This window comes from Tursiops truncatus, chromosome 11 (assembly GCF_011762595.2).
Source record: "Tursiops truncatus isolate mTurTru1 chromosome 11, mTurTru1.mat.Y, whole genome shotgun sequence".
Classification (NCBI taxonomy): domain Eukaryota; kingdom Metazoa; phylum Chordata; class Mammalia; order Artiodactyla; family Delphinidae; genus Tursiops; species Tursiops truncatus.
The window spans coordinates 49,889,245-49,903,313 of NC_047044.1; the positions used below are offsets into that span (position 1 = coordinate 49,889,245).

The 14,069-nt window shown below is 41.4% G+C and overlaps 1 protein-coding gene across 3 annotated transcripts in view; it reads left to right on the plus strand.

The window, feature by feature from the left end:
• GRIP1 (glutamate receptor interacting protein 1) overlaps positions 1-14,069 on the plus strand; it is a 687,426-nt gene that overhangs the window by 573,629 nt on the left and 99,728 nt on the right. For all 3 annotated transcript variants that reach the window (XM_019952473.3, XM_019952475.3, XM_073788409.1), the window contains exons 8-9: positions 11,674-11,821; positions 13,683-13,852. In XM_019952473.3, coding sequence (XP_019808032.1) covers positions 11,674-11,821; positions 13,683-13,852 — 318 coding nt within the window. The remainder of the gene's footprint in view (positions 1-11,673; positions 11,822-13,682; positions 13,853-14,069) is intronic.

The following is a 14,069-nucleotide window of genomic DNA, read 5'->3' on the forward strand; positions in this document are numbered from 1 at the left end:
CTGGTTTGCCTGACAGAATAAAACGTGAGCCATTCACTAGGAGACATGGAGAAGAATCAGTGGAGTGGGGTGGCCTCACCATTCGCTTTGGGCATGTTGTGTTTGATGGGCTTATGAGATATTCAGGAATTGTGCAAGGCAGCAGTGAAGGATGTGTGCTGGACACATGCATTTGAGAGTGCACATGGTGAGGTGAAACTCTTGGCTGCTAAGGAGAGAGAACAGAGGACTGAGCTCATACGCTGTAAGCTGACAATCCCTGATCAGCTTTACATGAGATAAGTGCCTTCTTTTCCTCATCATTTTTTTCTGCATAAGTTAGGACCTCATTATGACACAGTCTTCTTAGAAAGTTAAAGTTGTGCCCTAGAAAGTTCTTAATGTGAATGCTTCATGTTATGGGATGAATGTACGACGGTGGGGGACCATCCCTCAGACTCAGCCTTTAAAGGATATTAGTGTTGACATCAAAATATTTGAAGGTCTGAGGGTTTTCATCCCATCTTTTTATATATATATAAATTTATTTATTTATTTTTGGCTGTGTTGGGTCTTCGTTGCTGAGCTCAGGCTTTCTCTAGTTGCAGCGAGCGGGGGCTACTCTTCGTTGCAGTGCACGGGCTTCTCACTGCGGTGGCTTCTTCTTTGTTGTGGGGCACAGGCTCTAGGCACACGGGCTTCAGTAGTTGTGGTGCACAGGCTCAGTCATTGTGGCTCGCGGGCTCTAGAGCACAGGCTCAATAGTTGTGGTGCACAGGCTTAGATGCTCCACGGCATGTGGCATCTTCCCGGACCAGGGCTCGAACCTGTGTGCCCTGCATTAGCAGGTGGATTCTCAACCACTGCACCACCAGGGAAGACCCTGCATCCCATTTTGATAAACAGTAATTGTCTAGAATCACTTTTATATCTAGCAGCTCCCCTCTTCTACCCATTAGTAGGATACTGGAATTTAAATTCAGCTATTGTGTATTTTCATAAAGTTTATTCACCTTCTCTAATTTTCCAGTTCCCACTAGGCTCTTCCTTACTGACATTGCTAGCTCTTTGCAGCGTCATAGATTATCAGAGTTAGAGATCTTTTATTGAGGTCCCCTAATTTTACAGATTAAGAAAATGAGGTCCAGGGGAGATGATGGCTTGGGCCACATGGTAAGTTGGTGGCATAGCTAGGACCACCCTCCAGACCTCCAGATCTGAGCCCAGCTTAGAATCACACTGTGTCTTCTCTTAACCATGAGTTTACCTTTCTCTTTTCAGAGTTCTGAAGCTTTCCAGAGTTCTGAAGCTTTCCACTTTAAATTTTAAAAGAAACTCATTAATTGCACATTAGGCTCCCCCACATGTAAATGTTGCATTTTGTTGATCCTTCAAAGCTTTCATGGGGAAAGTACTGCTTAAAGAGAGACTGTTACTCTAGTTTTCCGTTCCAGAGGTGCACCAGAGCAGCTATGAGTATACTCTCTCGCTCCCTCTAAATTAATGGTGGCAGAAAATATGATACCCTTTTTCTATGCTTCTTAGTGTTCCTGTTCCTATCATTTCTTTCTACAAGAAAAAATTTAATATTAATTCTTCACTATAACTGGAACATTAGAACCAAACATAAGAATATAATGTTTAGGGCTTCCCTGGTGGCGCAGTGGTTGAGAATCTGCCTGCCAGTGCGAGGGACACGGGTCGAGCCCTGGTCTGGGAAGATCCCACATGCCGCCGAGCAACTGGGCCCGTGAGCCACAACTACTGAGCCTGCGCGTCTGGAGCCTGTGCTCTGCAACAGGAGAGGCCGCGATAGTGAGAGGCCCGCGCACCACGATGAAGAGTGGCCCCCGCTTGCCATAACTGGAGAAAGCCCTCGCACAGAAACAAAGACCCAACACAGCCAAAAATAAATAAATTAATTAATTAATTTTTAAAAAAAGAATATAATTTTTAATACCTTGACAAATATATAGGCCAGGAAAAAAAAGCATAGCAATGTAAGAGTTTATATTTAAACAACTTTCACATATGCCGATAACCTCTTTATAAACTCTGATCTTTAATCCTGATGTAATGCTTTTAAGAAACATGAAAACCTAGTGTGTGTACTGGGTGATGGTTGATAGTGGCTTTATAAAATTTACATCTGCAAATAACTGTAAATAGCTGCTTCTTAGAATAAAAGTTCAAGAAAGTTATGTTGGAGGCATAAACTCAAGTGAAAAGGCCTGTCACAGTACAGATTCAACTGGCAACAAAAACTCAGACTTACACTACTAGCTTAAATGTGGTAGAAGTTTATTTCTTGGGAGAGCAAGCAGTGTCTGGAGATACAGTTTCAGGAATCTAAGCATCCCCTATCTGGGAGTGCCATGCCCTTGTCTGCATGGTGGGAGATGGCTCACCAGTTCTGGGCCCACAGTGCAACATCAAGAAAAGGGAAAATGAGGTAGGGGAGCACACAGCCATTCTTTTTAAGAATGTGTCACATCTCACTTCTACTCACTCCCCATTGGCTGGAACTTAGTCACATGGCTACACCTCACTGCAGAGGATGCTGGGAAATGTTGTCATTAGCTGGGCAGCCATTCACTCAGCTAAAACTTAGAAAGCTTATTACTAAGAAAGAAGGAAAGATGGGATGCCAAGGAACAACTCTATTTCTGTCATTTGTAAGAGGTTAAGTTATAAGAAACAAAAAACTTTATTACTTTCATCTGTTAAGCCCAATAAATTTAGACAGAAAACCATGTGGAAGAATGCATGTGATTGTCACCTCACAAACCTGTCTGTTAAAACTCCAACAAGTCTATGAGAAATGATTTGGGAAATTAGTCCTTCTAAAATTAGTACTAAATTTCTATAAAAATAATGTGAGAAAAGTCTCCACTAGGCCAGAGCTCACATGAGGTTCAACCTGAACAGGAAAAGACATTGCAAGGGAGCAAACTCCAGCAAGAGGAGGACAACAGACTTCTGGGGATAGAGCTATAGGCATCAGATTATGTGCACTTGGCTTAGCAGAACTTTGACTGTTAGAGTTGAAAGGGGGAAAGAATCAGCTACCCTCATGATGGAAGGACAGCTCACGCAGGGGCTGGAAAGACAGCTCACACAGGGACTACAGGACTGACCAGAATTCTTTACTAGGAGGTCCCAGTGAGACAGACGACGTGCAAACCACTGTTGCAGTTGGCCTGGGACCACTCACTTATAAACTCCAAGGTAAGAGTAAGGCAGGACCCTGGGCAGCACATGACCAAGGGAAGCACTGGAGAGAAACAAAGCAGGAAACGAGGGAGAAAGAAGAGAAGCCAGATGATGTCAATGGCCTGAGATCAGGGTGTTAACACAGCAGGGTGAGCAGGACCAGGGAGTTAGGTTTATGGGAAAATTATAGCCATAACACCCGAGAATCAAAAAATCCTCAGTGGACTAAGACCTTTGGCTCCTCCCAGCTTTTATTAATGGGACCCTGCCCTGAAATTGACAGGAAGAGGTACAGGCCTTTTAACATTTTTTAGGACTAAATATTACCGATCATTTAAGAAACATAGTGCATACAATAATCCTTAGCCCTGGAATATGAATGCGGTTGGCATGACTGTGCTCATCTTTACCTTATTTAAGAAGAATCTTGCTTCATCTGGGACTGAAGATGGCTCTCTCCCAGGGGACTTTTAGCTTCAGGAGTCAGTGCATATTGCCTGAGCTTCAGCGATAGGAATACAGATTTCCTAGTTCACCATATGTGAGTGGTGGCTTGGTGATAAAGATGTACTTGCAGGAAGACAAAGTGGTATTAATGACGTCTCAAACACCAGAGCAGTAGAAAGTCATAAAAATACTACCTAGAGGACCTTCACGATGGTGGAGGAGTAAGACATGGAGATCACCTTCCTCTCCACAAATACATCAGAAATACATCTACATGTGGAACAACTCCTACAGAACACCTACTGAATGCTGGCAGAAGACCTCAGACCTCCCAAAAGGCGGGAAACTCCCCACGTACCTGCGTCGGGCAAAAGAAAAAAGAATAAACAGAGACAAAAGAAAAGGGATGGGACCTGCCCCTCTGGGAGGGAGCTGTGAAGGAGTGAAAGTTTCCACACACTAGGAAGCCCCTTCACTGGTGGAAGCAGGGGTTGGGCGGGGGGGAAGCTTCAGAGCCACGGAGGAGAGCGCAGCAACAGGAGTTCAGAGGGCAAAGCAGAGAGATTCCCACAAAGAGGATCAGAGCCGACCGGCACTCACCAGCCCAAGAGGCTTGTCTGCTCACCCACCAGGGCAGGTCAGGGCTGGGAGCTGAGGCTCGGGCTTTGGAGGTCAGACCCCAGGGAGAGGACTGGGGTTGGCTGCATAAACGCAGCCTGAAGGGGACTAAGTGCACCACAGCTAGCTGGGAGGGAGTCTGGGAAAAAGTCTGGACTTGCCTAAGAGGCAAAAGACCATTGTTTCGAGGTGCCTGAAGAGAGGAGATTCAGAGCACCGCCTAAACGAGCTCCAGAGACAGGCACGAGGCGCGGCTATCAGCGCGGACCCCAGAGAAGGGTATGAGACACTAAGACTGCTGCTGCAGCCACCAAGAAGCCTGTGTGCAAGCACAGGTCACTGTCCACACCTCCCCTCCCAGGAACCTGTGCAGCCCTCACTGCCAGGGTCCAGTGATCCAGGGACAACTTCCCCAGGAGAACACACAGTGCGCCTCAGGCTGGTGCAATGTCATGCTGGCCTCTGCAGCCGCAGGCTCACCCCGCATCCGTACCCCTCCCTCCCCCCGGCCTGAGTGAGCCAGAGCCCCATAATCAGCTGCTTCTTTAACCCCGTCTTGTCTGGGCAGGAACAGATGCCCTCAGGCAACCTGCATGCAGAGACGGGGCCAAATCCAAAGCTGAGCCCCGGGAACTGTGAGAACAAAGAAGAGAAAGGAAAATCTCTCCCAGCAGCCTCAGGAGCGTCAGATTAAATCTCCACAATCAACTTGATGTACCCTGCATCTGTGGAATACCTGAATAGACAACGAATCATCCCAAAACTGAGGCAGTGGTCTTTGGGAACAACTGTAGACTTGGGGTTTGCTTTCTGCGTCTAATTTGAATCTAGTTTTATGTTTATCTTAGTTTAGTATTTAGAGCTTATTATCATTGGTAGATTTGTTTCTTGATTTGGTTGTTCTCTTCCTTTTTATTTATATTTTTTTCCCCTTTTCCTCTTTTTGTGAGTGTGTATGTGTATGCTTCTTTCTGTGATTTTGTCTGTATAGGTTTGCTTTTACCATTTGTACTAGGGCTCTATCTGACCTTTTTTTTTTAGTGTAGTTTTTAGCACTTGTTATCATTCATGGATTTGTTTATTGGTTTAGTTACTCTTTTCCTTTTTATTTTTTGCATTACTTTTTAATATTTTTATTTTAATAATTTTTTATGTATTTTTTTCTTTCTTTTTTTTTTTCATTTCTCCCTTTCTTCTGAGCTGTGTGGCTGACAGGGTCTTGATGCTCCAGCCGGGTGTCAGGCCTGAGCCTCTGAGGTAGGAGAGCCGAGATCAGGACATTTGTCCACCAGGGACTTCACGGCCTCTCGTAATATCAATCGGTGAGAGCTCTCCCAGAGATCTCCGTCTCAATGCTAAGACCCAGTTTCACTCAACAACCAGCAAGCTCCAGTGCTGGACACCCCATGCCAGACAACTAGCAAGACAGGAACACAACCCCACCCATTAGCAGAGAGGCTGTCTAAAATCATACTAAGTTCACAGACACCACAAAACACACCACTGGACACGCCAATCCCCTCCACCAGGAAGCCTACACAACCCACTGAACCAACCTTAGCCACTGGGAGAAGAGACCAAAAACAACAGGAAGTACGAACCTGCAGCCTGTGAAAAGGACACCCTAAACACAGTAAGTTAAGCAAAATGTGAAGACAGAGAAACACACAGCAGATGAAGGAGCAAGGTAAAAACCCACCAGACTGAACAAATGAAGTGGAAATAGGCAGTCTACCTAAAAAAGAATTCAGAGTAATGATAGTGGAGATAATCCAAAATCTTTGAAATAGAATGGAGAAAATACAAGAAACGTTTAACAAGGACCTAGAAAAACTACAGAGCAAACAAAGAATGATGAACAACAAAATAAATGAAATTAAAAATTCTTTAGAAGGAATCAAGAGCAGAATAACTGAGGCAGAAGGACAGATAAGTGACCTGGAAGATAAAATGGTGGATATAACTACCGCAGAGCAGAATAAAGAAAAAAGAATGAAAAGAATTGAGGACAGTCTCAGAGACCTCTGGGACAACATTAAATGCACCAACATTCAAATTATAGGGGTCCCAGAAGAAGAAGAGAAAAAAAAAGGGACTGAGAAAATATTTGAAGAGGTTATAGTTGAAAACTTCCTTAATAAAGGAAAGGAAATAGTCAAGTTCGGGAAGCAGAGAGAGTCCCATATAGCATAAATCCAAAGAGAAACAGGCCAAGACACATATTAATCAAACTATCAAAAATTAAATACAAAGGAAAAATAGTAAAAGCAGCAAGGGAAAAGCAACAAATAACATACAAGGGAATCCTCATAAGGTTAACAACTGACCTTTCAGCAGAAACTCTGTAAGCCAGAAGGGAGTGGCAGGACATATTTAAAGTGATGAAAGGGAAAAACCTACAACCAAGATTACTCTACCCAGCAAGGATCTCATTCAGATTTGATGGAGAAATTAAAACCTTTACAGACAAGCAAAAGCTAAGAGAATTCAGCACCACCAAACCAGCTTTACAACAAATGCTAAAGGAACTTCTCTAGGCAGGAATCACAAGAGAAGGAAAAAACCTACAATAACAAACCCAAAACAATTAAGAAAATGCTAATAGGAACATACATATTGGTAATTACCTTCAATGTAAATGGATTAAATGCTCCAACCAAATGACATAGACTGGCTGCATGGATACAAAAGCAAGACCCATATATATGCTGTCTACAGGAAACCCACTTCAGACCTAGAGACAAATACAGACTGAAAGTGAGGGGATGGAAAAAGATATTCCATGCAAATGGAAATCAAAAGAAAGCTGCAGTAGCAATTCTCCTATCAGAAAAAATGACTTTAAAATACAGCCTATTACAAGAAACAAAGAAGGACACTACATAATGATCAAGGGATCAGTCCAAGAACAAGATATAACAATTGTAAATATTTATGCACCCAACACAGGATCACCTCAATACATAAGGCAAATGCTAACATCCATAAAAGGGGAAATCGACAGTAACACAATAATAGTAGGGGACCTTAACACCACATTTTCACCAATGGACAGATAATCCAAAATGAAAAAAAACAAAGAAACACAAGCCTAAAAAGACACATTAAACATGGACTTAATTGATGTTTATAGGACATTCCATCCAAAAACAACAGAATACACTTTCTTCTCAAGTGCTCATGGAACATTTTCCAGGAGAGACCATATCTTGGGTCACAAATCAAGCCTTGGTAAATTTAATAAAATTGAAATCGTATCAAGTGTCTTTTCTGACCACAGCGTTTTAAGACTAGAAATCAAAAAATACCTAGAAACAAATGACAATGAAAACACAACGACCCAAAACCAATGGGATGCAGTGAAAGCAGTTCTAAGAGGGAAGTTTATAGCAATACAATCCTACCTCAAGAAACAAGAAACATCTCAAATAAACAACCCAACCTTATACCTAAAGCAATTAGAGAAAGAACAAAAAAAATCCGAAGTTAGCAGAAGGAAAGAAATCATAAAGCTCAGATCAGAAATAAATGTAAAAGAAATGAAGGAAATGATAGCAAAGTTCAATAAAACTAAAAGCTGGTTCTTTGAGAATATAAACAAAACTTATAAACCATTAGCCAGACTCATCAAGAAAAAAGGGAAAAGACTCAAATCAATAGAGTTAGAAATGAATAAGGGGAAGTAACAACTGACACTGCAGAAATACAAAGGATCATGAGAGATTACTACAAGCAACTCTATGCCAATAAAATGGACAACCTGGAAGAAATGGACAAATTCTTAGAAAAGAACAACCTTCTGAGACTGAACCAGAAAGAAATAGAAAATACAAACAGACCAGTCACAAGCACTGAAATTGAAACTGTGATTAAAAATCTTCCAACAAACAAAAGCCCAGGACCAGGTGGCTTCACAGGTGAATTCTATTAAATATTTAGAAAAGAACTAACACCTATCCTTCTCAAAATCTTCCAAAATATAGCAGAGGGAGGAACACTCCCAAACTCATTCTACAAGGCCACCATCACCCTGATACCAAAACCAGAGAAAGATGTCACACAAAAAAAGAAAACAACAGGCCAATATCACTGATGAACATAGATGCAAAAATCCTCAACAAAATACTAGCAAACAGTATCCAACAGCACATTAAAAGGATCATACACCATGATCAAGTGGGGTTTATCCCAGGAATGTAATGATTCTTCAATATACGCAAATCAATCAGTGTGATATACCGTATTAACAAATTGAAGGAGAAAAGCCATATGATCATCTCAGTACATGCAGAAAAAGCTTTTGACAAAATTCAACACCCATTTATGATAAAAAGCCTCCAGAAAGTAGGCATAGATGGAACCTACCTCAACATAATAAAGGCCATATATGACAAACCTACAGCCAACATCTTTCTCAGTGGTGAAAAACTGAAACCATTTTCACTATGATCAGGAACAAGACAAGGTTGCCCACTCTCACCGCTATTATTCAACATAGTTTTGGAAGTTTTGGCCACAGCAATCAGAGATTAAAAATAAATAAAAGGAATCTAAATCATAAAAGAAGAAGTAAACTGTCACCTTTTGCAGGTGATGTGATACTATACATAGAGAATCCTAAAGATGCTACCAGAAAACTACTAGAGCTAATCGATGAATTTGGTGAAGTAGCAGGATATAAAATTAATGCACAGAAATCTCTTGCATTCCTATACACTAATGATGACAAATCTGAAAGAGAAATTAAGGAAACAGTCGCATTTACCACTGCAACAAAAAGAATAAAATACCTAGGCATAAACCTATCTAAGGAGACAAAAGACCTGTATGCAGAAAACTATAAGACACTGATGAAAGAAATTAAAGGTGATACAAACAGATGGAGAGATATACCATGTTCTTGAATCAGAAGAATCAACGTTGTGGAAATGCCTATACTACCCAAAGCAATCTACAGATTCAGTGCAATCCCTATCAAACTACCAATGGCATTTTTCACAGAACTAGAACAAAAACTTGCACAATTTATATGGAAACACAAAAGACCCCGAATATCCAAACAATCTTGAGAAAGAGAAATGGAGCTGGAGGAATCAGGCTCCCTGACTTGAGACTATACTACAAATCTACAGTAATCAAGACAGTATGGTACTGGCACAAAAACAGAAACATAGATCAATGGAACAGGACAGAAAGCCCAGAGATAAACCCCCACACATATGGTCACCTTATCTTTGATAAAGGATGCAAGAATATACAATGGAGAAAAGGCAGCCTCTTCAATAAATGGTGCTGGGAAAACTGGACAGCTACATGTAAAAGAATGAAATTGGAACACTCCCTAACACCATACACAAAAATCAACTCAAAATGGATTAAAGACCTAAATGTAAGGCCAGATACTATAAAACTCTTAGAGGAAAACATAGGCAGAACACTGTATGACATTAATCACAGCAAGATCCTTTTTGACCCACCTCCTAGAGAAATGGAAATAAAAACAAAAGTAAACAAATGGGACCTAATGAAGCTTCAAAGCTTTTGCACAGAAAAGGAACCCATAAACAAGTGAAAAGACAACACTCAGAGTGGGAGAAAATATTTGCAAATGAAGCAACGGACAAAGGATTAATCTCCAAAATACACAAGTAGCTCATGCAGCTCAATATCAAAAAAACAAACAACCCAATCCAAAAATGGGCAGAAGACCTAAATTGACATTTCTCCAAAGAAGATATACAGATGGCCAACAAGCACATGAAAAGCTGCTCAACATCACTAATCATTAGAGACATGCAAATCAAAACTACAGTGAGGTATCACCTCACACCGGTCAGAATGGCCAGCATCAAAAATCTACAAACAGTAAATGCTGGAGAGGGTGTGGAGAGAAGGGAACCCTCTTGCACTGTTGGTGGGAGTGTAAATTGATACAGTCACTATGGAGAACAGTATAGAAGTTCCTTAAAAAACTACAAATAGAACTGCCATACGACCCAGCAATCCCACTACTGGGCATATACCCTGAGAAACCGTAATTCAAAAAGAGTCATGTACCACAGTGTTCATTGCAGCTCTATTTACAATAGCCAGGACATAGAAGCAGCCTTAGCGTCCATTGACAGATGAATGGATACAGAAGATGTGACACATATATACAATGGAATATTTACTCAGCCATAAAAAGAAACGAAATTGAGTTATTTGTAGTGAGGTGCATGGACCTAGAGTCAGTCATACAGAGTGAAGTAAGTCAGCAAGAGAAAAACAAATACCGTATGCTGAAACATATATATGGAATCTAAAATCTAAAAAAAAAAAAAAATGGTTCTGAAGAACCTAGGGGCAGGACAGGAATAAAGACGCAGACGTAGAGAATGGACTTGAGGACACAGGAAGGGGGAAGGGTAGACTGGGACAAAGTGAGAGAGTGGCATGGACATATATACACTACCAAATGTAAAATAGATAGCTAGTGGGAAGCAGCTGCATAGCACAGGGAGATCAGCTCGGTGCTTTGTGACCACCTAGAGGGGTGGGATAGGGAGGGTGGAAGGGAGACGCAAGAAGAAGGGGATATGGGGATATGTATACATATAGCTGATTCACTTTGTTATACAGCAGAAACTAACAAAACATTGTAAAGCAATTATATTACAATAAAGATGTTAAAAAAAATAACTACCAAAAATATACAGTGTTGAAAAGTGAGATGACTCAAAGGCTTGAGGTCATAATATATCAATAATAATAATAATAATATTCTATGTGTATAGCACTTTATAAATTAAAAAATGCTTTAACTATACCTTGATTTCCATTGTAGTAAATGCTGAGGAAAAGGTACCGTTTTCTAGGTAAGCAAGCAGACTTAGAAAATTTTAGTAACTAGTCTGCGATACCATGATATCTTCTTTTACACAAAATATTGAGAAAAGAAGAAATAAGTACAGGTGTTATAAATCCATGTCCAGGCCTCTTTCCCGTGTGACCTCTGCCTCTTCTAAGCTTTAAATGCCATCCATCCATAGTAGGTGCTAAGATGTTTATTGAGTTAATTAATTTTTTAAACTTTTCTCAAGAGACCCAGTATGTGCCAGGCACTGTGCCTAGTGATGGAGAGGGCATAAAGGTACACAAGACATCATCCCAGCTGACGTGAAGCTTACGTGTTAATTGAAGAGATAAACCCATGCACATATTACCGTAATACAAGCCCGATAGAACGGGTGTCCTAAAAGATGCCCTAAGAAGTTACCACGCACTGGACGTGGGGATAGTACACGGAGGGAAATCTAAGTTTCGGTGATAACGTTAACAGATCAACATCAGACTCAACATTCTCCACCTTTTTCATGTGTCTGTTTGATTATTTATTCTGTTTTGTTTTATTTTCTGAAATTTGTTCTTCCATAGATTCTGTGGCGACAGCATCCGGACCACTACTAGTTGAAGTTGCCAAAACTCCCGGTGCCAGCCTTGGTGTGGCCCTGACTACCTCGATGTGCTGTAACAAACAGGTCATTGTCATAGACAAAATCAAATCTGCAAGTATCGCAGACAGGTGAGTGTCGTCGAAAGTGCCTGCTCTTCAAAACTGCATGTGTGTTAAAATATGTAGAGATATATTTATATGTAATACCTACACATGTACACACACAGTAAAGAGCTCTTCTACCAGTTTATGCAAAGCTTCATATACAAAACAAGTTACTGGTCTAGCGCTTAAAAATTCACCTACCTTTTCAGCCACCCCATCATGTAATGTTGCTTCACCCAAATGTTTGGTGTGGCCTTTAGAAATGGGAAAAAAAGTCAAGCAACTCAGCACATTACCTACTGTGTCCTAGGGTAATAGCCCGTTTTTGGTTTAGGGTAGCTAAGCAGATCTTTATTATGTGAACAATTAATCCTGCCACCATACAATCTTATTCCTTTTTTCTGAAATAAATAACATTTTAAAAATGATACAATCTTGAAAGAAAGGCCCTCTACCGTCATAGTATGTTAGTCTTAGCGTTTCACCATTTTCAAGGGTCCCCGAAAACATCATTCATTCCCATGACAGTAAAAACGCAAGATTTTTATCCTGGACTCTTCTTCCTAATTAATATTTTAGACTTACAAGAAGGGGAAAAAAAGACTACCTTACCACCTAAAAAATTATTTTACGGCTTCTGGTAAGAAAACCCCCAGCTCATAGCTGAAGCACTCCAAGTGCCTCCACGTGGAATTTTCTTTTTAGATGATTGAAGTGCTTTTGTCTTGAGAAGTAGACTCTGGTCACCTTGGAAATGTTTAAATCTATTGGGTTGGCCGAAAAGTTCATCTGGGTTTTTCCATAAGATCTTACAAAAAAACCTGAACGGACTTTTTGGCCAACCCAATACTTGACTACCCAATCTCCCTTCATGTTTCCAGCCCTCTTCTGCCCAGGCCCTGGCCCTGCCTGGGGAACCTCTGACGCCGATGCACCTGTGGCCACCCCTGTAGTGGTCAATCTACAGCTCCACTGTGCTGTTACCTACATTCAGCCCTTTAACAGTAATGGCCACTGACCCACGGGTACTCTCCCATTCAACGGTGCAGGATGCTTTCATTTTCTCCCTGTTTCTTTCCCATTTCGCAGCAGGTAAGCAGTTTAAGCAGCTGTCCACTTGACTGGTACCTCGGGATGCTGACTGCTGTGTTTGCTGTTCTCAACTCATCCAGTAGCCAGTCTCTTGAGTTCAGCAAGATGTAGCAGCCAGCCCCTCCCCATCCCAGCTACCCCCGCGCTCCACTCCCCACGAAGGCCTCCTCTGACTACTCTTTGACTTCTGCATAATTTCCATCATCATCAAGAGCTTTTGTACTAATAATTGTTTGACTCCAGAAAAACAAAATAAAACAGAGTAATCAAGCACTGGTGATCTGGGAGCTTGAGTGAGACAGTTCTGAGCAAGCACTGGCTGAATCTTTCCCCAAGTTATTGCCACTAACACAGAAAATAGTTGTAAATGACCCTATTCCCATTCTGTGAGTCACATCTTAACATTCTGAATGTTTACCAACTCACAGATATAAAAACCTATGAGGAAAAATCACAGAAAAAAGTCAAAGGGAAACATTTTCCTGTTCTTCCCTCCTTCCTGCTCACTTCCCCTCAACTTGCAGCATCACCACCCCCCAAATAATATATTTTTTATGAAGGACAAAAGAAAAACATCTCCTTGAGTTTTTCTCTATATTCTACAAGGTTTTACATTCCTCTTCTTATCCAAGGAACTTAACATCTGAGAGGCGGTGTTTCCTATAACATCCAAACGATTCCTTTTTTTTCTTAAGTAAGTGAAAACTGTGTGAAGTTTTGACTATGAGGACATGAAAGTTGGAATCCAGGGAGGACGGCACGCCATTGTAGTGAGACTTTCTCCCTTCCGTAGATGTGGTGCTCTGCATGTGGGCGATCACATCCTGTCCATCGACGGGACCAGCATGGAGTACTGTACGCTCGCAGAAGCAACCCAGTTCCTGGCCAACGCCACCGACCAGGTCAAGCTTGAGATTCTTCCCCATCATCAGACCCGCCTGGCCCTGAAGGGACCTGACCATGGTGAGAGGATCCATCCGGATAAATCTGTTATCCTCCCCTTGCAATGATTGCTTCTCCAGCAGTTAGAAAGCAGGGAGATGCTGAGTTTAATTCTGCCTCTGTCATTTCTTTTCAAAACAACAGGTGATCTTTGTTTACTCTTCATCTTCCAAATCCCTTTTCCTAAGCCACAGGTATTTTACTTGAAACCCCCAAATTGAGGAAAGAAACGTTGTTT